This window comes from Muntiacus reevesi, chromosome 10 (assembly GCF_963930625.1).
Source record: "Muntiacus reevesi chromosome 10, mMunRee1.1, whole genome shotgun sequence".
NCBI lineage: Eukaryota > Metazoa > Chordata > Mammalia > Artiodactyla > Cervidae > Muntiacus > Muntiacus reevesi.
This window is the reverse complement of record NC_089258.1, coordinates 73,736,549-73,760,356: the sequence shown is the minus strand read 5'-3', so window position 1 is coordinate 73,760,356 and position 23,808 is coordinate 73,736,549. Positions and strand designations below refer to the sequence as shown.

At 48.8% G+C, this 23,808-nt stretch overlaps 1 protein-coding gene across 7 annotated transcripts; it reads right to left on the bottom strand.

Moving 5' to 3' along the window:
• Positions 1-291: 291 nt before the first annotated feature.
• On the bottom strand, positions 292-22,286 carry ERLIN2 (ER lipid raft associated 2). 7 transcript variants are annotated; one of them, XR_010664575.1, is made up of 13 exons: positions 21,890-22,286; positions 16,779-16,900; positions 14,986-15,067; positions 13,871-13,917; positions 12,086-12,147; positions 11,769-11,894; positions 8,185-8,258; positions 7,958-8,016; positions 7,196-7,287; positions 6,276-6,365; positions 4,561-4,640; positions 3,347-3,747; positions 292-2,775 (listed from the first exon to the last, which is right to left on the bottom strand). XR_010664575.1 is itself a non-coding variant. In XM_065946564.1 (12 exons), the coding sequence occupies exons 1-12, from the start codon at positions 22,016-22,018 to the stop codon at positions 3,550-3,552; spliced, it is 1,161 nt and encodes a 386-aa protein (XP_065802636.1). In that variant the 5' UTR covers positions 22,019-22,286; the 3' UTR covers positions 292-3,549. The 7 variants fall into 7 exon arrangements, 6 of the variants coding, with proteins under 6 accessions (XP_065802636.1, XP_065802638.1, XP_065802639.1 ...); XM_065946564.1 differs by having other exon boundaries at positions 292-3,747; XM_065946566.1 differs by lacking the exon at positions 21,890-22,286 and adding an exon at positions 18,310-18,412 and having other exon boundaries at positions 292-3,747.
• Positions 22,287-23,808: the final 1,522 nt, after the last annotated feature.

Here is a 23,808-nt window from a genome sequence, read left to right as displayed (position 1 = left end):
GGACAATATTATTTGTTACAGGTGTATGGTATAAGTGATTCACAATTTTAAAAGGCTATGCTCCATTCATATTCATTTTAAAATATTGGTTATATCCCCTGTGTTGTACAATGATGCCATTTTTATAAATTAGCTGTGTTTATTCTACATTGATACTGGGAATAGATATTCATCAGAATATATTTTGGGGTCGTGACTTAACTCACTGGGCAGAGATGCTTTACCTCTTTGTATCTCCTAACCTAATACCTGCTACTGCTAAATTTCACTGTAATAAAAGAAAAATAAATACAAAGACTCATTTTATTTAGCAAGACTGAAAATAAAACAAACACATAAAATCACACCTTCAGGGTTGTCCAAAACAGTTCCTCCATCTATCGACCCAGGGCAAATGAATCCAGCATATTGTTTGAAGAATGATTAATATAACAAGAGTCATTTCTCAGTTACAAAGGGGGTCATTCAGTCCTGGGGCTCTCTGCCAGTAGAGTTAGTTTTGACCATTCAATTATCAGCTTGCACAAAAGCAGAAATAGAGAGGAATGAAAATACAAAGTGATCGGCTATCACTTCTTTTAAAAGCCAACAACAGAAACAGTGACTAGAACCTACCGGACAGACTAAAGCGGCAGTGGCCCTGGACAGAGTAGCCACTAGTCAGGATTCACGTATCCTCAATCAAACTGGGTAAGTCAGTCAATATGTCCATCTCACTTCCACCATTTACTCTATAAATGGTGAAGTTATGTGTTGAAAGATACAGAGACCCACAGACACTACAACAGATCATTTAAAAAAATCCACTTTTTTTTTTTTTTTGGATCAATATAGTCAGCCCTCTGTAGCTGTGGATACACGGGTACGGAGGGTGGTTTTAAAGACACCACTTTATATAAGGGATTTGAGCACCCACAGATTTTGGTATCCAAGGGGCTCCCAGTCCCCTATGGATACAGAGGGATGACTATACTGCTAAAGTTCTTCCAGTAATTTCTGCCCCCCTCCTTAATTTATTATGATCACAGATCCCTCCAGATTTAGTCAGATAAAGATGAACAAAGTGTGGCTTCCTTTCAGACATTCTGTCCTGATATTTAAAAAGTGATTAAAAACAGGTACCGAATATAGATCACTTCTGCAAAGTTTAATGAGTGAGAAACATTCAACCAAGGTGACTTTTCCTTGGAAAATCCTACAAAAGCTGAATTTTAGAAACAGTTCCTTATTTTGATAGAGGTTCCATTTATCAATAGCAGCCATGAGTTTACTGCCTGCCATATGGCAGGCTGTCATATTTAACATGTTTAGAATTCAAATGTTTCCATATCAGGTTCTCTAGTAAGCATTACCGAAACGAAGTCACAAAGACAGACTGGTTAGTTGTCCCAAGCCAAGGAAACAGCCCATTCCTATGATTTTCCTATTCAGGCAGGTACAGACAACCATTGGAATTAAACGAATGGGAACTACAATACTTGTATTTTTTGCTTACAGAAGAAGGGACGTTGACATTGTGGGGGGCAGGTGTAGCAGGACTTCACTGAGGCTCTCCTGTGATCTAGTGCAAGAGACAGGCCATCATGGGACGCTAGTGTTAGAGGAGTGTTCCGGTTAACCACCTGAGCAAGCGTGTTATTCGGACAGGCTGAGATGTCCATGCTGCGCATCCCATTGGAGAGAAGTATTCTCTGAGCTTAGGTAGCCAGTCTCAGAACAGAAGAGCAGACAAACATGTAAGTCAGGGATGCTGGATGTGACAGGGTGCTCCTGACAAGTGATTCATGGCATTGAAGTGAGAGGAGGGTGAGTATATCTTAATGATGGATGCTTTGTGTTGGTCTTAGGAGACTAACTGCCTTCTGCAAAGACGCCTGAACACATTAACATCCATCAATCCTTGGACATTTTGGATCCCTGCACAAAGTGTGACCAGGACTGGTGGTTTGAGAATTCAAAGTTCCAGAAATCAGAACAGAGAAGGGCAACATTTAAATGAAGACAAGCCAACCTTTTGTGTCTTCTTAGGCCAGCTGAATGCTCCTCCAATTCCCGGCTTTTGGGACCATCCGATAAATCAGCAGTCTAGGTGTGGGTTCATCAATGACATGGAAATCTGTCCCAGATATTATCACCATGTTCCACCAAGAAGAGGGGGGTACAGTGGGAGTTTTTCTTGGTGTGGGGGCAGGGGCAGCTAGTAACAAATCTTAAGCCAGGGCTTGTCGTGGACGAAATCAACAGGCTTGCAAGTTCACCCCAGACAGCTGCCCTCCACTTGGTGATCTGGTACAGAACCCCGCCCCGACTCCAACTCCAGGACATAAGGAAACCTCGGTTTCTGGTTTGTGCTCCCTTAACCAAATCCCCAAATGAGTAATGAAAAAACATTTGCGTGGATTCTGGTGTGGCCCCTCTGACACAGGGATGCGGGCAGGAACTTGACTCGAACCCAACAGCTGTCTCTCTGGGACCCCGAACCCTGGATCTAAAGACGCGAGTTGCTCAGAGAACAGGCTCCCTCTTATCACTGTATCAGATGAGCTCTCAGCCCAAGTCCCAGGCGCTGAGACTGGGGCAGCTTTAGGACAGCCCATCCTTCTCACCCAGAGGAGCTCTCCAATGCAGAATCTCCACAACAATAAAAAAAGACACTTGACCTCAAGGAACAGACACCATTTGCCAAGCAGGGACCACAGAGGTGAACGGGTACTGTGGTCCCACTTCAGCAGCTTTTAAGACACTGGAGAGGTCTTTGTTCCTGTCTTCTCGATGCTGAGTGGAACCAATGAACAGGTGGAGGGAAGACAAAACAAAACAAAACCAAATCACAGAATAGGTGAAAAGTTTGAAAAAGAACTGGGGGTGGTGGCCAAATCGTGACTCAGAAATGAGGTCAGAAGCCACCATGCTCTGAGCCCTGGGGCAGGGAGGGTGGTGTGTAGAAAAGCTTGCAAAGCTAGCACCAGATCACCCTCACCTGGGCCTGAGGAGGCGTGTGTGGGTGGTGACTCACGGACACTTGGCCATAAACGCCAGGAGAGCCAACATCTTCCAAGGCCGCTTCTCTATGCTCTGCTGGCAAACTCACAAGCGTGCGTTTGCTGAGGAGCTGGGCCTCACCCACGGGCATCTCTCACTGTAGAGGCAGCTCGAGATGGCTAGACTGCCTTTCCCCACTCCAGGGCAGTCAGATCACCTGGAGGCGACCTTCTGCACTTCTCCCACTTCTTGTTGATAGCATCCCTAATTAGGCCAGCCTCAGAAGGGCAAAAATCAGTGCCTGGAGGTCAGAGCTCTAACCCATCTTTTCCAAAGCTTAACCTACATCACGTAACCTACTTACCTGAATAAAACCCCAGTTCATCAGTCCCTGTCCTACCCTTCCCAGGAAGGAAAATAGATTTAGGTCCATTTCTTCTTTTTTTCACCACAGTATGTGGAAGAGAGTCAAAGAAGGTAGTGTGGAAAGGAGGGGACATCCTGGTTCCTCATTAAAAAATAAAAGATCTGTCTCGGAGAGTCATCGGAGGTTGTGGACGGAAACATTCAGTTCTCGGAGTCTGCCTCCATGGGCTCATCTTCCAAGCCAAAGCTCAGCTTGTCAGTGAGTCCCTCAAACTGCTTGCCCATGCTGCCCGCGGAGTCCATGAACATGTTAGGGATGTCTTTGCCAAAGTAAATCTTGCTGTTGGAAGCAATGGCCTTGTACTTCATCAGCTGCAGATACTCAGGGGTCAGCTTTAGCTGGAAGCAAAAACAGAAAAGAGGATGGTGGTGAGGCCAGATCAGGGAAAAGCCTGGGGGGCCACCCCTTGACTTTTCACAGGGAGAGGGTCTCTGTGAGAACCACACCCCACCTCCTCTCCCTAGTCTCGCTGTTATATTAGTGACCACGTGAAGACCCTGATGCTGGGAAAGATGGAGGGCAGGAGGAGAAGGGGGCAACAGAGGATGAGATGGCTGGATGGCATCACTGACTCAATGGACATGAGTCTGAACAAACTCCGGGAGATAGTGGAGGACGGGAAAGCCTGGCCTGCTGGAGTCCTTGGGGTTGCAGAGCCGGCTGTGACCAAGTGACTGAGCACCAACCGCTGCACGGCCACGTCTCTGCGAGAGCGCTCAGCTCAGGTCCTCAAGGTGAGAGCTGTGAGGGTTAGGAGTGTCTGTGTTTATCAGCAACGTGAAGGGGTTCCCTGATGGTCCAGTGGTTGAGAACCTGCCTTCCAATGCGGATGAGGGGGTATGGGGTTCGATCCCTGGTCAGGGAACTCAGATCCCACACCCCGCAGGGCAACAAAGCCCACGCATGGCGACTGCCGAGCCTGCGTGCTCCGGGGCTGGCGCGCTGCAGCTAAGACCTGATGCAGTCAAACAAATAAATAAATAAATATTTTAACAAATCAGCACAATTAAACTTCTATCAGGGTCCGAGGGAAAGGGAAGGCCCTGGCCCACAGTGGGCAGGAGTCCTCGGTTACGGCTGGGCCGGCGGGAGGCAGTGGTTGCAAAGAGTGTAACACACGTTCTCTTCGCCAAGCAGCACTGGCCCTTTACCTTATTTGCTTCAGCTATTTTCATGGCAGTGTAGCACTCGGCATCCGCCTTGGCCTTCTCCCGGGCCAGAAATGCAGCATCTTAAGGAAAGAATGCAGAGAATCAAAGCACAGAGGCCATCAGAAAGCAGGTCCCTGCAACTTTTCCCGACTGGCCCCATGATCCTGGGCACACTGCTCTGGTTACTCTGGGCTCTGATCCTCTTATTTACGAAACTGGGAAAAAGGCATTTTCTCCTGTTTCACAAGTTGTGAAAATTGACCAGGATGCAAAAGTGCTGTGCCAGCATCTCCCGGTGGCGGGGACAAGCTGACCACGTGCAAGCCTGTCGCTGTGCCTGACAGCGGCTTCTCCGATGGTGTCATGGAAACACATATCCTCTTTCCACCCACCGACCCCTCCTGGGGCGGGTAGGAGAGGGCTGGGACCCCGCCTCAGCCTCCCGTCTCTGAGCTCTCTGCCCTGGCCCTGGCCCTCTCCCCCTGTGCCACACAGCAAGAGCCAGGGAAGCCCGAAGAAGGTTCTGGATGCGGCCCGAGGTGGAGCTGCCCTGAAACCAACTGCCGTAAACAAAATAGTACAGCCCCTTTGCCAACTTCATTTATTTCCATCGGTCGTTTCAGAAAGGCTCTCGTTAGCAGTGGTTAAGCTGGCCAGATTCAAAGAGAATTACAGGCCATGGTCCAGACTAACACCTATTTGAACTATGACCGATTTAAACTTCTACTAGGTAAACAATCCCCTTCCTTAATCTGCTGAGACCAGCTTTCCGTCAAGAACTGATACAAAGTTGTTGATATTTCCTCCCTGTCCTTGGGAATGAGGCCAACCTCATGTGAGCAACACCTGCACCAAAGCCTGGGAAGCAAGGTGGGTTCTCACTGTGCAGCCTCAGCAGGGCCCCGGCTGGCGGGAGCCTGCAGGTCGGCCGGGGAGCCAGCAGCCAACTCGGCTGGCCTTAGCACCTGGTGACTCGTGTTTACAAGAAACAGAAATGTGCCGCCCGGCTCAGAGCTCCCCGTGAGGAACCACTGATCCATGAAATCCTCACTGGCTCCTCCACGGCCGCTAAGCCCGACAGGCCAGGTCAGGAGTGTAAGTGGACAGGGCGCCGTGGAGCCTGGGGCTGGGCCCTGAGGGCGTTCTCAGCCTGCAGTCTGCTCGAGGAGGAGGTGGGCGGGGGGATGAGGGCAGGGGCCGGAAGGTGAGTGACACCAGAAAAGCCAGCAAGGAAACACCTTTTTCCAGCTCGTGATACCAGTGCTGACAGGTGTCTTCTTCACACCCGGTTTAACATCCACAGGGACCCCGAGAGGCCAAAGCGACAGGACTCACAGGCCCCTGTGACAGGGGGCGGGGCAGGCAGAGGGGAGCAGGCTGCTGCTCCGACCTGGCTTCCTGGTTTACTTCCGGGGTCAAACTGCGGGTCCAAGACAGCCGGGACCATGTGCTTCCCCTTTTCCCAAAGCCCAGCTCAGCAGGAGAGTCCTGAAGGCACCCAACTCAAATCTGATGAATGACTTAAGTGGAAAATTAATCCCAGGCTGGCTCGCATCTCCCCACAACCTGAGTCAGAGGACAGAGAACGAGGCATGTTCCAAAGAACCCGTGATGTCTGAGAAGGGAGAAGGCAGAGCGAAGGAAAGGATGCTGGGGCCCCTGGCCGCAGGGCAGGGTCTGAGGAAAGGGGAGGCAGGGATTTCAGGCCCGCTCACCTTCGATCTCTGAGATCCTCTTCTCCGTCTCCTTCTCCATCACCTTCTGCCCAAAGGTGATTTCGGCCACCTGCGCCACCTTCTCTGCCTCTGTGTTAGTGGAGAAAAGCCTCAGGGCTCTGATATTTCAAAACTGTTCCCCTTTCACCCCATCTGAGGCCCTGAGGCAGAGCAGTGGGTGGGCCCAGGTGAAGGGCCACTGGCCCAGAGAGCAGTCACGCAGGTCCCCCGGGCAGGGGTGGGACACCCCAGGGAGCACAGTATCAGTGCAAGACAGTGAGTGGGGGCGCCCAGCCCCAGGGGGAGTCACTCCTCTGATGAAGGTGAGGAGCCGGCCCCGACCTCTCTCCTAAGTCACAGGGTGTTCCTTCCAAAGGAATATTTTATGGGTTAAGGTACGAGTTCCCTCCCGCACTTTCGGAAGTGGCCAGGGCCGTGGCTGGCAGTCTGGAGCAGTGGTGGAGAACCTGGGGCCGGGAGGCGAGTCCCTGGATTTGAACCCTGTTCTCCTCGCTCCCCTGCCATGTGACCCTGGGCAGTGATTCAACCTCTCTGAGCTTTGGCTCAGTGAGAGTAGGTTATGGATGGTGGCTTCCTCACCAGGGAGCGGGGAGGGGGTGTGAGGAGTCAGATGAATTGCACACAAGTGTTTAGAAAAGCCTGAGGCTCACTGTAAGGGCTCCTCAGTGTTACCATCTTTGTGCATGAGGGGTTAGCAGGAAGGGCTCCTTTCATTTAGGAGGCGTGGGGAAACAGAGCTCATGACCCTCGGCCACGATCTGACAAGTTCAGCTCTGCTCCCGGGGAACGAAGGCCGCTCCTGCGTGGGGAAGGCTTCGGAGGGCCGTGTCCCAGGCTTCCTGAATTGCCCCCCACCCGTCAGCCCCTCGGTCGCCCGGACCCCAGAAGCACAGTCAGACCGATGAGGGCCTTCTTCCGCTCTGTCTCGGCTTCCTTCTCCACCACCTTCTGCTTCTGGGCTGCGATCAGCAGTTTCGTCTTCTCGCTCTCCCTGGAGGGGAGGAAAGCGTGCAGCTCTGAGGCCACTGGGGACGAGCTTCCTCGGAACTTCACTGGGCCCCAGGGAGCCAGCCCCCTGCCCTGTTGTGAGGCAAGCTGTCATTCCTTTCACCCTCGGGAGGTCTGGTCTTGTTTGTAAATCTACCTGTGCCGAACAGCATATGGAATCTTAGTTCCCTGACCAGGGATTGAACCCACGGACCCTGCACTGGAAGTGCTCTCTGGGCCAGTGGCCCTTCACCTGGGCCCAACCACTGACCACCAGAGAAGGCCCTGGAAGGCTCCGTAAGGTCCCAGGTGAAGGTGAATATACTGCAGACAGTAACACGGCTGGCCTTCTCCTTCAAAGCCCACATGTGAGAGATAAAGCGTAACTGACTTGTATGAAAGGCACCCGACTGCCCACTCAGTTGCCTCCCCATCTTCTCCGGCTTGAGCCGTGAAGGGAGCGCAGGGTTCCCTGCCTCTCTGAAGAGCGTCTGTGCCCTCTGATCATGGAGCCCAGGTGAGCGGCCTGACACGCCTGCCCCGTCTCCCAGGGCAACGGCTGTACAGACACTCCAGGGGGGACCACACGCGTGGCACGGCTCGGTCAGCCCTGGGATGGGATGAGTGGGAGGAGGGCAGGGCGGTGGTTCCGTTCAGGCACGGGGCCCACTCACATCAGCTCGTAGTTCCTGCGGATGGCTTCCGGGATGTTGGGCTTCGTCACCCGCACAGCCTGCAGAGAGAGAAACACAGCACCTGATGGGGAGGTGGGGGTGCAGAGGGACCAGCTCCCACCGGTCCTTGGTCTTCCTGCACAGACAGGACATGCTCTGGAAGATGGGCTGTGCCTTCCTGGGGGTGGGGGCGGGGTGGGGGGGTGTCCCGCCGGGGTGGTGCTCACTTGGATGACGAGCCCGGGGGCCATGGAGGTCAGGTCTTGCTGCAGAGCCAGTTTGAGATTTTCATCAATCTGATCTGGAATCAAGACAGACAGAACACAGAGCTGAGATGCTTTCTAGGCGGGGTGGAGGGAAGCATGGGGTAGAGAGCCAGGCAAGACACCAGCTCGGGAATGTACCCAACGGGCCAAAGCTTGTCCCGAGGCAGAGCGCTCATCATAGCTCAAACGTCTGAAGACTCCCTGGAAGACTCTCACCGCGGACACCCACTGGGCCCGCTATGTGGCCAGATGGGAGTGTCCTTTCCCTGGGGCCTCAAAAAACAGCAACCTCCCCCGGAAGGGAGCCGAGCTTTAAAAGAACAAACAATTCCAGCACATTTCTTGAGTCAGGAAGCAGCCCTTCCCTACAGACAGCAGTCAGAGAGGTGGCCGCCCATCTTTCACAAAGAAGGAAGGTGGGACAGCCACGTCAGGTATTTTGAAAGGGGTCAAGCACACTAAATCTATTAACAAATTTCCAAAACAAAAACAGACTCTGATGTCAAGAGAGGCCCCAAGGAAGACTAATCCATCAGGAACTCAAAAATGATTTTTTTTGGCTGAGCCACTCAGCTTGTGGGATCTTAGTTCCCTGACCAGGGATTGAACCCATGCCCTCTGCCCTGAAAGTGCAGCCTTAACCACTGGACTGCCAGGGAGGTCCCGAGCCTGAGTCTTTTGATGTGTTGTTTGCCTTGGTCCTGACTCTTCTGTCTGTGAGTCATTTTATGGTTAAGTGTTGGAAGAGCTGTAACTGATCGCAGCTCTAGCTGTGACCCCAGAGCAAGCTGTCAGCTTGCTTCCCTGCCCCCACCCATGAGATCCCAAAAGATCCTGGAAGGGCCCTGAGGAACGGACACCATGAAACCAGCCTCGGACACCTACATGGAACCACCTCCTTTACTGTCAGCGGCCAGCTGCTTTATGTGGCCATTCTTGGTCCAGGAGCCTTTGAGGAACAGCAAGTCTAACTCCCTGCCTGTTATAAATGCTCCAACTGAGGCCCACAGAGGTTCAGAGATGTGTTCAAGCTAATCAGTAGTCAAGATAAAGAACATGTTTAATCATTACACTTTGATCGTTAGTGTTAGAACAGTACTTTCTTCAACAGTCATATCACTAAGCAAGGGGTTTTACTGTTTCTACATATGCATATGCTCCAGAAATGCCCATAACGGCAGCACCTCACACCTGACATGGGTGTTAACAATTTGATGGCTCAAGATGAACATCACATTCCATTTTTTTTATTTTAAATAAGAGACAGGCCAAACTTTAAGGGAGATAGCTCGTACCCCCTATAAGCTAATAACATGGTTGTTTTCCATATTAAATTCTATCTGAGTCAAGGAAGATACCCATGGCTCTGGGCTAGTAACTTTCTAGGAAAATCTTGAAGAAATATTTTACAAGATACTTTACTAACAAATTTACACCAGGACCAAGTTGTTTATGGGTGATGGTTATGCTGACACATGCTGATTAAGTTAAGAGCTGATTAAATCAAGCAAACAACTGACTCATTGGAAAAGACCCTGATGCTGGGAAAGATTGAAGGTAGGAGGAGAAGGGGATGACAGGGGATGAAATGGTTGGATGGCATCACTGACTTGATGGACCTGAGTTTGAATAACCTCCGGGAGTTGGTGATGGACAGGGAAGCCTGGAGTGCTACAGTCCATGCGGTCGCAAAGAGTTGAACACAACTGAGTGACTGAACTGAACTAAGTAAACACAAAGTACTGGATAACATTTTCCTCAAACGGGAAACATGGATGCCTCGGAGTAAGCGGTGATAAAAACTGCATCAAGCTGAAAGTTAGGGCTACGAGTACTGGGAGGAGGGGACCAGAGAAAACCTTTCCATTATCAGGACACAGGATTAGAGACGCAAGTTTCTCCTTTGCAGATGCAAATGGATGCTAAGCAAAACAGTGCTTGCTGGCAAGAATGAACTTTAAAAAGGAAAATATTCCAACACAAACATAAATCCCCAGCTCCTCCATAGAGGAAGCTTTACTTTACTGAGCTGCCGAGTTCATCTGAAGACAAGACAGTGAGAAGTTTTCTAATGGAGAACAATTTCACATTTAATTCTCTCTTCATAGAAATCAGAGAACTTTCGTTGTTGCAAATGCTTTGTAATGTTCATTTACTGGCACTAGTTCTTTTTTCTTTTTCTGGCACTAGTTCTAAAATAATGGCTAGAGAGAAAACTAATGATATTTTATGAAATTCTATCAGTTTGAGGTAAAAAAAAGCAAATGTGCTGAATTTTTCTAAACATTAGCACACCAAATCCAAACGCAGGAAGAAACTTCAAAGTCTATAAAGTGAATTTAGACCTGTTTTCATCTGCAGAAAAGTTAAAATGGCTTCTGATGATTTCCCAAATTTGAAACACAGGGCAAAAGGCTGTTTGCCTAGTTAAGATCATTGGTGTCGCCAACGACTCCACATCTGTCTACGGGATGTTCTCACTCCAGGTCCTTTGAAGTCCTTTAAATTAAGATTCCTGGGAAAAACCACTGGCTGGTCCTGGCATTAAGAATAGTTATACCACTGGCTGCAAAGTTAATCTGCTTTTAGCCCTGGCTTCTAGAACACTCCTAGCAGTGAATTTAATAGAACGCTTTACCCCAAATGAGCTATAACAATCACTGAAATGCTTCTTTGCATTGTTGCTGAAGTCAGGCTATGTTTTTGTTGATCAGGAAAAAAGTTCAGAAAGTGTCAACTTAAGACAAAAGTGGGTCCTTTCTGTTTTAAGCATTTTCCTATTCTTCTCTATGGGTATAGGGTAAAAAACCATCACTAACAACAAGCAAAAGCCACAAAGGTTCTGGGAACTCTAAGTAGTTACAGTCCTTGTCCCACTTCTAGAATTAAATGTGACCCCTTGGGACTTCCCTGGAGGCCAGCAGTTGAGACTTCACGCTTCCAGTGCAGGAGGTGTGCCTTGGATCCCTGGTTGGGGAACTAAGATCCCACATGCCTCGTGGTGCGGTCGGAAAAAAAAAAACAAACCAAAAACCACACTAAAGCAAACAACAACAAAGACGTAAGCTGGCAGTTCTCATCACTGCCCTTGTGCTCTTCATCCAGGGTGGGGTGGATGGAGCCAGAAGCCGAGGGAGGGAGGTCTGGACTTCACCTCTGCTCCCAGCCAGCTCTGGGACTTTCCCCCTCGGGACCTTGGTATCCTTATCTTGAAAGGAGGATGCTGGGCTGGGTAATCTCTAAGGTTCTTCTAGAACTGACCCCTCTTCATTACAGAAGGAAGTTCAGGGACACGGGAACATACTTCCATCCCAGGTCTGATGCAGGGCAGGAGCGAGTCCTCTTGTTCACTGTGACTCCCGTGTCCAACACTCAACCACTCTCACCATCTTCTTCCATCGGCACCCGTGTTTCCTGGGAGTGCCCCGTGTGACTGCCTGCTTCCCGGGCACTGGCTCTTCACCACTTCCAGTCCCTCGGTACCCACCCTGCCCTGTGGGCAGCTGAATCAGGCAGCAGGTGATCATCCGAAGAGATTTTCTTACCAAAGAGCTCGATGTAGACCTCCTGAAGCGTGTGGACACTGCAGAACTGGTTCAGCTCGTGGTGGATCTTGTTGAAGATGAGTGCCTTGTCGTAGTCGGCTGTATAGTTCTTCACTATGTCATACACTGCGGGGAAGGAGATGTTCAGAGTGAGGAGGGCGGGACCTGTCACGTTCTCAGACACATGGGCTGTCCCTTCCGAGATGCTACGACAGACATGGGGGTTTGGTGGGGGGAGACTCGGGGATGATGCCAGGGAGAGTGGGCTGCAGGAGAGGGGTGAGGTGGGGCAGGGGAGGTGCACTGCAAGCAGGTACCTGCATGTGGGACCAGGAAGTTCACCACCTCGATTCTGTCGAAGTAGATCATCACACCACCGCTGTTGGAGGAAGCGCAGTGTGGTCACTGCTGAGCTTGGGGATATTGGCCCTCTCCCAGGGTGGTGGTGGTAGGTATGTGTGTGCGCGTGCGTGGGACTCGGCAGGAAAGGAGGAAGGTTCATGGGGGTCACAGGAGTGTGGATCTCATGGCAGGAGACCTTCTGAGCTTCTATCATAAAATCTCCCGAGAAATCATATCTCCTAAAAACATCTCCACTAGGACAAAAGTTAAACTTTTGGGATAAAAGAAGAGTAGTTCACATCTTTTGGCTCTGCAAAGCCTTTTGAATAAAGCTACCAATCACAGGGAAAAGACTAAAGAAGGTCACAGGGTTCTCAGAACTTAAAAATGTGGAATGTTTTGGTCAGTGTTTCTCACTGTTTTCACCATCACTTTAATTCAGCCCCCTCCCCCCTTGCCCTCAATATTCATTAGAAAACACTTTCAAACATACAGAAAAGAACAGCACACCTCCAACTAATAAAAATAAATGGAAAAAAAAAGAAAAGAACAGTACAACGAACACTCTTATACCAACACCTAAATTTAACAATCATGAACATTTTATTACCTATTGATTGATCTACTTTTTCTTTTTTTTTTTGGCTGAACATTTCAAAGCAAGGTGCAGTCAGGATCCTTTACCCCCTAACACTTGGCAGGCACCAACCACCTAAGTGATGACAGTCCCCTACAGAGTCACAATATCACTCCTAAAGCTAGGGAAATGAGTGATAATTCCTCTTTATCTAACGAGTCCTTTTCTAATTTTCCCCACAAGTCCCCATCATGGACTGAATTGTGTGCTCCCCAAAATCCACATGCTGAAACTGGAGCCCCCAAAGTGAGTGCATTTGGAGACAGGGCCTTCACAAAGGTGATTAAGGTTGAATGAGGTTGTAATGGTGGGGCCCTAAACTGACCGGACTGGTAAAGCAAAGAAGACAGAGGCCCCAGAGATCTTTCTCTCTCCACACATGCACAGCGGAAAGGCCATGTGAGGACACAGGAAAACAGCCACTTGCAGGCCAGGAACCAACCTTGCTGGCACCCTGATCTTGAACTTTGAGCTTCTGCAACCATGAGAAAAATAAATGTCTATTGTTTCAGCCACCCAGGCCATGGTATTCTGCTGTGGTAGTCCAAGATGACTAACAGTTTCCATAACATCTTTTAGAGCTGTTCTGTTGGAACCAGGCTCTAATCAAGGTTCACTACTGCATTGCTTATGTCTTTATGTCTCTTTTTCAACCGAAGGGCCCTCCAAATTCAAAGCCTTTGTGATGAGATGAGGCCAGTTATCCTGTGGGAAGTTCCGATTCCGTATTTGTCCAAGCGTGTGTTTCCTTGGTTGCTCTGTCCCTGGTGCTCAGAATGACCACCTAGACTTCTCAATCGTACCACTGCAGTGCGGTTCTCTTTCAATTCCCTGCCCCTGTGGTCTTCTCCTACCACCTTTCCAACGTTCTCCATATTTAGTTCTGTTAAAGTTACCCTCCTCTAATCAAGTCATTTATCTGCTAAAAGCCTTCACCAAGGCCTTCAAGGCCCTTCCAAACCTGACTCCACCACCTACTCAACTCAGAACATAGGGAGCTTAGGGGCAGATGGAACTCGGTGAAACCAGCCGGGGGGCGTCCCTTTCCACTGTCTCTTACTGCAGCTGGTCAGATGGCCCTGCCTCTTATTTGGGCTTCACAGCTTTATTCTGGGCACCTTACCTTGTCCCACAAGGTACATTCTTCACCTCATCTGTCTGGAGTGTGGTCTGGAGATAGGAGAGACAGAAGATGCTGTAAGGTGAGACGTGACCAAGAAGGTGACTTCTTTTGGGAATCCCTCGGCCTTGGTCTTGAATACTTATTTGGGTTAAGCTTTGCCTCTGTTAAATGTGAATACCCCCACTGAATCCTCCTCGTTTGCAGTGAGACTAAACCGGCAAAAGGACCACCCCAGCTTCGCGGTAAACGAACCACCGTGTGAACAAGGTGAGTGACAATGGTTTAGTGGAGAAGCCTCTGCACTAGGAGTCTCACGACCTGTGTTTACTTTCAGCTCTTCCATTTACCAGTCTGGACCTCTCAGCCTGTAAAACCTGTTCAGCCCATTCTCAGGATTACTGGGAGACTCAAATGAGATAATATGCACGAATGCACTTTGAAAACCATAAAGCATAGCAAATAGCAGAAGAAACCTACAGGGCAAATGCTGATGAGGTAACCCAGGATACTTTCCTGGGTTAGTTTAAAAGTCATTCTCTAAATCTTCTTATTCCTCTTGTTGGACATACTTCAAAGATGACTAGTCTAATTCAGCCTGGCTTAAGATCTGTCATAGCTAATCCTATCCCTATTTTAGATGTCATTTCCCTTCATTAAGTTCAACAACCTGCAACCCCCACAAGTTATGTTCACATCTCTCATGTTAAAATAAGAACCAACAAAATTACCATGTTTTATTTCCATGTATCTTGGGAGCCTGTGGTTTATCACACACACACATACACGCACACATATCCTACTTTTCCTTCTGTGCATTCAGAACAGATTCTTCTCTGGCTCTGTCTTGAAGTAGAGACATAATTCCCACCTGGGACCTATGGGCCAAGGCAATGACCCCATTCAGCTATTTCAACAATTAAGTAAAACTCCACAGTAAATGGTTCATGGAGCCTCATACCTTTTACCTGTATTATATGTATGATCTATTCTTAAATGATTCCTTGAAAAGGCATCACACTCATCCACTCATCCAAGGGCTAAATCATTCTAAATCATGCATTAATCACCACCCCAAATCTGCAGTCATCCACCCCTGCCCCCCAAGCCCAGTATACCTGCACAGACTTGTATGATGTGATGAAAGGAAGCATGAGATGGAAGCCAGGGCCACTGGTGGAAGTCAGCAGGGCACCACCTCTGCAGTGGAGGGAGAGACAGGCAGGCTCAGTTAGCAAAGACGTGTCTGTTACATCGATACGGTTTGGGCCCACTTTCTCTGCAGCCCCATAAGCATTTAAGACAGATGGACAAGTGCCAGAGCCATGTCCACGGATCCGTTTTTTCCACTCAGCTCGACCCTGTTAGTCTAAGAAGCCTGATGGTAAAACCTAAAACCATTATTCATGCTTTTGCAGAGAGAAAAATGGCACACAGACAAAGTGGAATAAAGACAGTAGAATCCCTGGCTATCCTTGAGATAAGAGAGGTGTGTGTGCTCAGTTGCTTTAGTCGAGCCTGATTCTTTGCGACCCCACGGGCTGTAGCCCACCAGGGTCCTCTGTCCATGGAATTTTCCAGGCAAGAATACTGGAGTGGGGTGCTATTTCCTTCTCCAGGGTATCTTCCTGACCCGGGGATCAAACCCCTGTCTCTTACAACTCCTGCTTTGGCAGGCAGATTCTTAGCTAAGAGAAGAGGTGTGTTTTATTTTTGTCACATCTGTTGAGCTTGTGAGAATCCACAAGGTCAGTTAAGTTCACTAATACAGTGACCGATTAATGATACTAATGTTGGAGTTCAGTGACACAAACAACCAAAAGAATAATTTTAAGGAAACTTTATAAACCATCTAAATATTTTTGAGGGGCCGTAGAGTTACCTTTGTAGTCATGCTATATGTGAATGGTAACAGAATTAAAAGTCATTTTTGGAGACATATGCTTCCCTGGTGGCTTAGCTGGTAAAGAATCCGCCTGCAATGTGGGAGACCTGGGTTCGATCCCTGGGTTGGGAAGATCCCCTGGAGAAGGGAAAGGCTACCCACACCGGTATTCTGGCCTGGAGAATTCCATGAACTGTATAGTCCATGGGGGTCTCAAAAAGTCGGATATAACTGAGTGACTTTCACTTTGGAAGACGCAGAAGCAGACAGTGGGATAACACAATTAAAGGGGAGAGTGGAAGCCAATCAGACTTCTAGAACTTGCTATTGGCAGCCAGAGAAAAAGCATCAAAGGGCTTTAAGAAGGAGTTCATAAAGGCATATAAGAAGTTCACAAAGATTTAAAGCAAAAACTTGGTTATGGAGATTACTCAAAGGAAAGCAACCCAAGATTTACAAGTGCTTCTTTGCTTCATGTTATGTAAGTCACAGATACATTTTTTTTTCTTTTAAAGAGCAATCAAAATAAAGTGATGGAATAGGTTATTTAAGTATCACTATCCTAGAGGTTGCCTCAATGGGTACAAATCAACCTGCAGGCTCTTTCATTTTCCCTGAAATGTTAATTTTAAAGGATAGGTCCAAATTATATCTCAAGTTGCCATGAAGAACTGGCACTCCCCAGAGGTGAGCTTGTGGTACCAAGATGCCCAGAGGGAAGTAGGAGAAAACAGTGTTTCAGAGATGATCTTCAAGGAGCACGGTTGCCTTTCCATTTCTCTCTAAACCTAACACATGTATCAGTTACGATCCATGGCATCAGACTAGTAAGTTTCATATTTACATTTCTCTATATATTTACGTGCGTGTGTGTATTCCCCTTCCATAGTCACTGTCACAAAGCTCAGTCTGAAGACTTTCCTATTCAACACAATGTAAATGCAACCTGCCGGCAGAATCTGTTACCCATTGACTAGGAGAGTCATGGGACAAGAAGTGGCCAGCTTCTCCCCGTCGCTGCCTTACCTGTAATACACCCCAATATGTCCCTCTTCTATCTTGTGCACCGCTGAGAAGAGAGACGCACAAAAGAAACTGGCAGCCACAGCCAGAACCGCTCCCAACTGAGCCATCAGCGAACGTCTACCCTGGGGGAAAAAGATACAGGAGAACGTGTGCCCTGACTTGTGGGAGGAGAGCTCTGGAAGCCAGAGTAGCTCCCCAAGCTGAGCTCCTGCAAGTGGCTCATGGCCAACCTGTAGTAGTGTGAACACCAGGCTAGATCTACACCTCTTCCTCCTTGCTCTCAGTCGACAACCCCCCGAGCCTCAGCTGCGGAATTACACTCTCCACCTTCTGCAAGAGGCAGTGGCTCCAGACAGCCCGCGGGCCCAGGGGAGAACCCGCGCCAGGTGGGCAGCGTTCAGAACACAGCCCTCTCTTCCTGTGAACACCAACGGGCTGTCACCGGAGCCACGCATGTCAGCAGCAGGGAAGAGGCAGCTGCAGTTATGTTGGCCCCAAATTACAGAGGATGTCAAGTGACAGGCGGTTGCGGCTGTGTAATTCTGGTCAGAGCCTCCCAGTCCTAATTGCCTGCCATTTCAAAGGAAACCATTATTGACTCCTTTCGGGTGCTGGAGCCACAGAGACAGCCTGCAAGCAGAGTTCAGAAGGGCGGGATTCTCTGGCCTTTCCTCCACCTTCTCCGTTCTTCCTTTGGCCCTAGCCAGATACAGGGCTCTGGGCAAGGATGAAGCCACACTCCCGCCCATATGCTTGACTGGCACTTTGCACTTGACAGGTTCTCCCAGCCCACAGTTAGAGCGGGGGGAAACGGGGTCCCCCAGGCTGGGAAGACAGAGGCTCCTGGGTCGACAGCATTCAGGCACCGGGACGCGAAAGAACGAGCACCCAGAGGCTCATTTCCTGAACCCCGAATGATCTGGAAGAAACGACAGTAACTGAGAACGCGCTGCGTGCTCAGTCGCTTCAGTCGTGTCTGACTCTCTGCGACCCCACGGACCGTGGCCAGCCGGGCTCCTCTGTCCATGGGATTTCTCCAGGCCAGAAGGCAGGAGTGGGGGTGCCGTCTCCTTCTCCACACTGACAGCGAGGCTCCCGACTTTGCGCGCCCCGGGCTCGCAGGCGCGACGTGTGGACTCTGCCCCCCGGGTCTGACTGAACTCGGGCGCGGACGTCGGTCTGCGAGGCTCTTCGACGTTCCCCGCGCAGCCTCCGGCTACCGATCGGCAGCGGCGGAAAACATCCTTTCCCTCCCCCCTCCGCCCCACCGCGCGCCCCTTCCCCGCCCTCTTCCGAGAGAGGGTCGCGCGGCCCCTCAGGAGCCGCGGGGTCGGAGCCCTCCCTGAGCCCCCGCTCGGCCCCGCCGAGAGGCTACAGTGGGGCAGGAACGAGACGGGAAGGGCTTGCTCGCCCTCTCCCGAGGGACACAGGATGCTGTGCAGGCGACCCGGGAGGGCCGCTAGTCAGTCAGCTCCGGCCCGGGGGCCTCACCGAGGCCCAGCGCGCGCGCGAAGGGGCGCGGGCCGCGTACCAGGCTGTCTGTCCCTCCAGGCGCTCCGTACTCTGCCGAACCCCCCAGTGCGACCGCAGAAACCGCCACACCCCTCCGCACGCTACTTCCTTCCGGGCCCGTCGCTTCGATGACGCCATTTGTTCACGCGAGAAGACCACACCCCCGTCCCTCCTCCCACCCACCCCGCGAGGTCCGGCCCCGCGTCCGCGCCCCAGAGGGCGGTGTCCGAGGATGGACGCCAGGGGGCGCTCGCGGCTAGATCCGGGAGCTCGGGACCCCGATCTGGGATTTTCGGGTTGTCGGGGTGTTGCGGGCTCCCGGAGAGTGACCCCCGGGAACCAGCGGAGTGGCCAGACAGAGACGTCGGTTTCCCAGGATTTGAGTTTGGAGTCTGCTCCGGATTCCGCTCCACATTAGATGAAGCCTGTGTTTTTTTTTTTTTTTTTTTAACGCTGGAGCAGGTTACCAGCGTATTGCAACCGTTCTAGCTCTCCGCTCCACTTAACCTGTAGCACCGCTGAATGAAACATCCTTTAAGTGTGCAGATTAGCACCATTACGTCGCTAATCAACAGTCCCTACTGTGAACTGCCCTTTATGCTTTTCGAGGAGCTTTCACCTCTGAGGTCCCCAGAGCACCGTAAAGTAGATTAAGCAGGAATTATCTCAATTTTTAGTGAACAAAATCTAGGTTGAATGAAGTGCGAGGGTAACTGGATCATAGTCGGTTTTCAGTTCAGTTCAGTTCTGTTCAGTCGCTCAGTCGTGTCCAACTCTTTGCGACCCCATGGACTGCAGCACCCCAGGCCTCCCTGTCCATCGCCAACTCCCAGAGTTTACTCAAACCCGTGTCCATTGAGTCGGTGATGCCATCCAGGCATCTCATCCTCTGTCGTCCCCTTCTCCTCCTGCCTTCAATCTTTCCCAACATCAGGGTCTTTTCAAATGAGTCAGTTCTTCGCATCAGGTGGCCAAAGTATTGGAGTTTCAGCTTCAGCATCAGTCCTTCCAAAGAATATTCAGGACTAATTTCATTTAGGATCCAATGAATATTCAGAACTGATCTCCTTTAGGATGGACTGGTTGGATCTCCTTGCAGTCCAAGGGACTTGCAAGAGTCTTCTCCAACACCACAGTTCAAAAGCATCACTTCTTTGGTGCTCAGCTTTCTTTATGGCCCAACTCTCACATCCATGCGTGACTACTGGAAAAACCACAGCCTTGACTAGACGGACCTTTGCTGGCACAGGGTTGTCTTGTAACTCTTCTTTACCTCCTTGTAACTCGTGTGGCTCCTCACAGGGTCTTGCGCTTGTCTGTATCTTGCAGTTAGATTGTAAGTTCTCTGAGGGTGGAGACAGGGTCTTCCTTCAGCATCCCAGGAGCTTAGGTGCTCGGTAAAAACAGACTGCAGCACACTGGACCCAGAGCCAACATCCAGACCTCGTGCCTCCCAGCCTGCAGCCTTCCCGGGCTGACAACATCACACCCGGACCTTTCTCATTCAGCCTCTGAAGTTATTGTGTTTGTGGAAGAGACAGTCCACTTAATTACAGTCTTCTGTACTTGGAAAGCAGTTTACACAGGGAAGATGGCAAGCTGGGGGTGTTGGACAGATTTAGGACGCAGGAAAAGGAAAGTGTAGGTTTTCCAGACAGGGCTGCTGGGGACTGGCCCATTTCCAATCTCCTCTCTCACCACCTCCTGGGGGATTGCGCTAGCTGAGTTTGTGTTGAGAGGTTTCATTGTATGTTAAGGCCACAAGTGGGCTGCAAGGCGCTGCCTGAATCTGTGCGCCCACCTCCACAAGTGAGGGTCTCCTGTCCACCCTGTCACTGCAGCCGCACCTCTAACACACACAGGCTTGGCCAGTTTCCCGGTTGATCCTATCAGAACTTAAGAGCATTTCCGCTCCAAGGTCAGTGACAGAACTGGGCCCCACATACTTAATAAAAGTTTTGTTATATAGTTCACACTTAACAAATGTTTCCTTAACAGTTGAGTGAATCAATAAGAGAAATGGAAATGTTGGGGTTTATCAACCGGAGGAATGGGACTTAGCTTGCAGATAAGAGAGTTAAATTAGTTGTCATTTAAGAATTTCCTGACTATTAAACTTTGGAATGATCTATGAACGGAAGTAGTGGGGTTTCTTTCTCAGGAGACTTTCTTTTACCAGGTCTGGGTTATTTACTTATGGCCCTGCCTACAACCGTAACTAAATGATGATCTAATATTTCTGAGAAGGGCATGGCAACTCACTCTGGTACTCTTGTCTGGAGAATTCCACAGACAAAGGAGCCTGGTGGGCTACAGTCCATGGGGTCGCAAAGAGCCAGTCACGACTGAGAGCAACACAATATTTCTGAAAACTCCTTAAGAAGCCCGTGATTTTTATGACTCAATACCCAACATTACCAAAGAGGTAGGTCTGTGTTTAAAAATCCATTTAAAAAAACACTTGCAGTAGAGAGAGTGGCAAAGTGCAAATACTCCAAGGTGAAATTGTGTGTATTTAAATCCTGCGGACCTGCCCCTGGCCTCCTATTAGCTGTGGGACCTTGGGATAATGATTTTATCTGTGCCTCAGTTTCTTCATCTGTAAAATGGGGGTCAACTTTACAGGACTATTGTGAAGATTAAATGACAAACCGAGAAAAGCACGTACAACAACCCTTGGCCCGTTTTAAGTGTCCAATAAGCATTAGCTATTGCTGTTCTAAATAGGAAATTTCCTTAATGTGTTCTTGTGTGTGAATTCAGATTATTATTATAATTAAGATTTTGTTTTAATTCGCCTGCATGGGGTCTTAGTTGCAGCCACACGTGGGATCTTCATTTCGGCTTGCAGCTCAGTAGTTTCGGAGTGAGGGCTCAGGTATCCTGAAGCACGTGGGATCTTAGTTCCCTCAACAGGGATTGAACTAGCATCCCCTGCACTGGAAGCATGGATTCTTAACCACTGGACCACCAGAGAAGTCCTGGATTCAGATTATTAATGTGATGGAAAGTGAGAGAAGGATGAGCTCTAAGGTCTATGGTTTTGAATTGTAACTAGGTGAATGCTTATCAGAGGAAGTGATAAGGGATTCCAAAATGATACCTCCATAAATGTTTACAATGCAGGTTTAATAAAGTATGACTGAATGTTTTCCACATACCAGGCCCTGTGCCTTTCCCATTTTATAGAATCTTCGGCTTAGCCCTTTGAGTTCAACTCCATTTTAGAGGAGGACGTTGAAGCTTGGAGAAGTTAAAGGAGTGTCCAAATCACAAAGCTTTTAAGTTGCCAAGGCCAGATTCAAATGAAGTGAAAGTGTTAGTCACTCAGTTGTGTCCCCATGGACTGTAGCCCTGCAGGCTCCTCTGTCCATGGAATTCTCCAGGCAAGAATACTGGAGTGAGTTGCCATTCCCTTCTCCATGAGATCTTAGTAACCCAGGGATCCAACCTGGGTCTACTGCATTACAGGTGGATTCTTTACCCTCAGAGCCACCAGTGAAGCCCATAAATTCAAACGACCACAAGTCTATTTCTTCATTATAGTAAATGAGTTAGAAAATAATGATGCAACTTAAAACACATACACACACACTTACCACATTTATCTCAGATGTAACTTTGCAGGAATGTAGATCAGCGGTCAGAAATCGTGGAACTTTAAGTTGGGCTGGTTCATTTTGGAAGTTGAAGCAGGATTTTGAAAAAAACATGCTCACCTCAACCATCCATGTCCCCCAATCTCTGGATGGCTGTTTAGTCCTCCAACAAGTTAATTGTTGGTAGGGGTGCCGCTCCAACAATGGAAGAGATGCCTTCTTTCCTTATTAGAACCCTTTTCATCAATAACTGGGTCAGCCCTGGAGCAACCAGGCAGCTTTTAAAATCTTTGGCTTCAGTTTATTTATATCATAAGAGTGGAAGTTGCTGGAAAAAGTTTTTCTTTATTTTGATTTTTCTTCTTTAGCTAATGCCCTAAACAGAGAATAAAGGTCATCTTTTAGGACATTTGATCCAGTAAGATTTTGGTTGGGGAAGAGGAGTGAAGAACTTCAACCTTAATTATTGTGAGGGCTACTCAGAACTTTTCCAGCTGGCAAACCTAGGGCTGGTGCCTTGTGACAACAAAAGGATATTTGCTTGGGGCTAATGACATTTCTTCAAGGGAGTTCTGTAAAAGGATCAAAGAGAAATCATGAAAACAAAATTGAGTTGGAAGTCCTCTAGAGATCATTTTGTGACTATATGTTTTTACAACGTTATTGAGGTATAATTGACATACAATAAAATGCACATAAAACATATAGTTTGATGTTCTGACATCCATACATACCCTTGAAACCATGACGACAGTTAAGATAATGAATGCATGCATCACACCCTAAATTTCCTCATGCCCCGTGTAATCTTTCTCTCCCAGCCCTCTCCATGACCCCTAATTCCCAAGCAAACTCATCTCCTTGTTATTCTAGCTTAGTTTGTAGAATTATGTATGTATGGAATTATGCCATATGTACTCCTTTTGGAGGGAGGGGGATGTCTAGCTTTTTTTTTTTAAAACCCAGAATAATTACTTGGAGAGTCATCTATGTTGTTAACTAGATCAAGAGATCATTCCCTTTTCATTGCTGTGTAATACTCCATGGCACAGCTGTACAACGGTTTGTTTTAGCGACTCAGCTGTTGATGGACATATACACTTTGCCTGTGATTTTAATCCAACCTTTTAATTTCACTCCCGGAAAAACAAAGGGCAAAGGGAAGGATGTCTTCAGAGAGGTGGCTTGATCAATGTCCACAGTGCTTTGGGGAGTGATGGAGTGAGGAGAAAAGAGTCAGCTACCCTGGGAAGCTATGCTGGAGGCCTGATGGCATGAAGTGTGGCTTGGCTTAGTTTGCCTGGGGTGCACCCTCATTTGAATCTTTGAATCCATAATAATGTTAAGAATTTTTAAAAAGATGGTTTGGCATTTGTTCTGCATGTATTTATCCATGTGCTCAGTCATGAAGTCATGTCTGACTCTTGTGACCAATGGACTGTAGCCCACCAGGCTCCTCTGTCCATGGGATTTCCCAGACAAGAATACTGGAGTGGGTTGCCATTTCCTTCTCTAGGGGATCTTCCCCACTCAGGAATCGAACCCACGTCTCCTGCATTGGCAGGCGGATTCTTTACTACTGAGCCACCAGGGAAGCCGATGGGGTGGGAAAAGCAGAACTATTGGAGTACATGCTTGGGATGTAGATATCAACTCATCTTACTGAAATGAATTCCAAAGAGGGAAATCACTTGTTCTTCAGAAGATGAGACGTGGGGAGAGGCCGGGCTGTAAATCTTGGAGGGGAGGACTTTAATGCCACTTAGAAATCAGGCCTGAAACACCCATAATGTTTGTCAGTTCACATTTTAGTGTTCTTGAGTAAGTGTGCAGGGTGTGGGGGATGAAATATGGCAGGTATTTGATTTAAAAAGCCTGCCCAGATTTAATGTCCTGATAAAATGTATTAAATCTTTTAA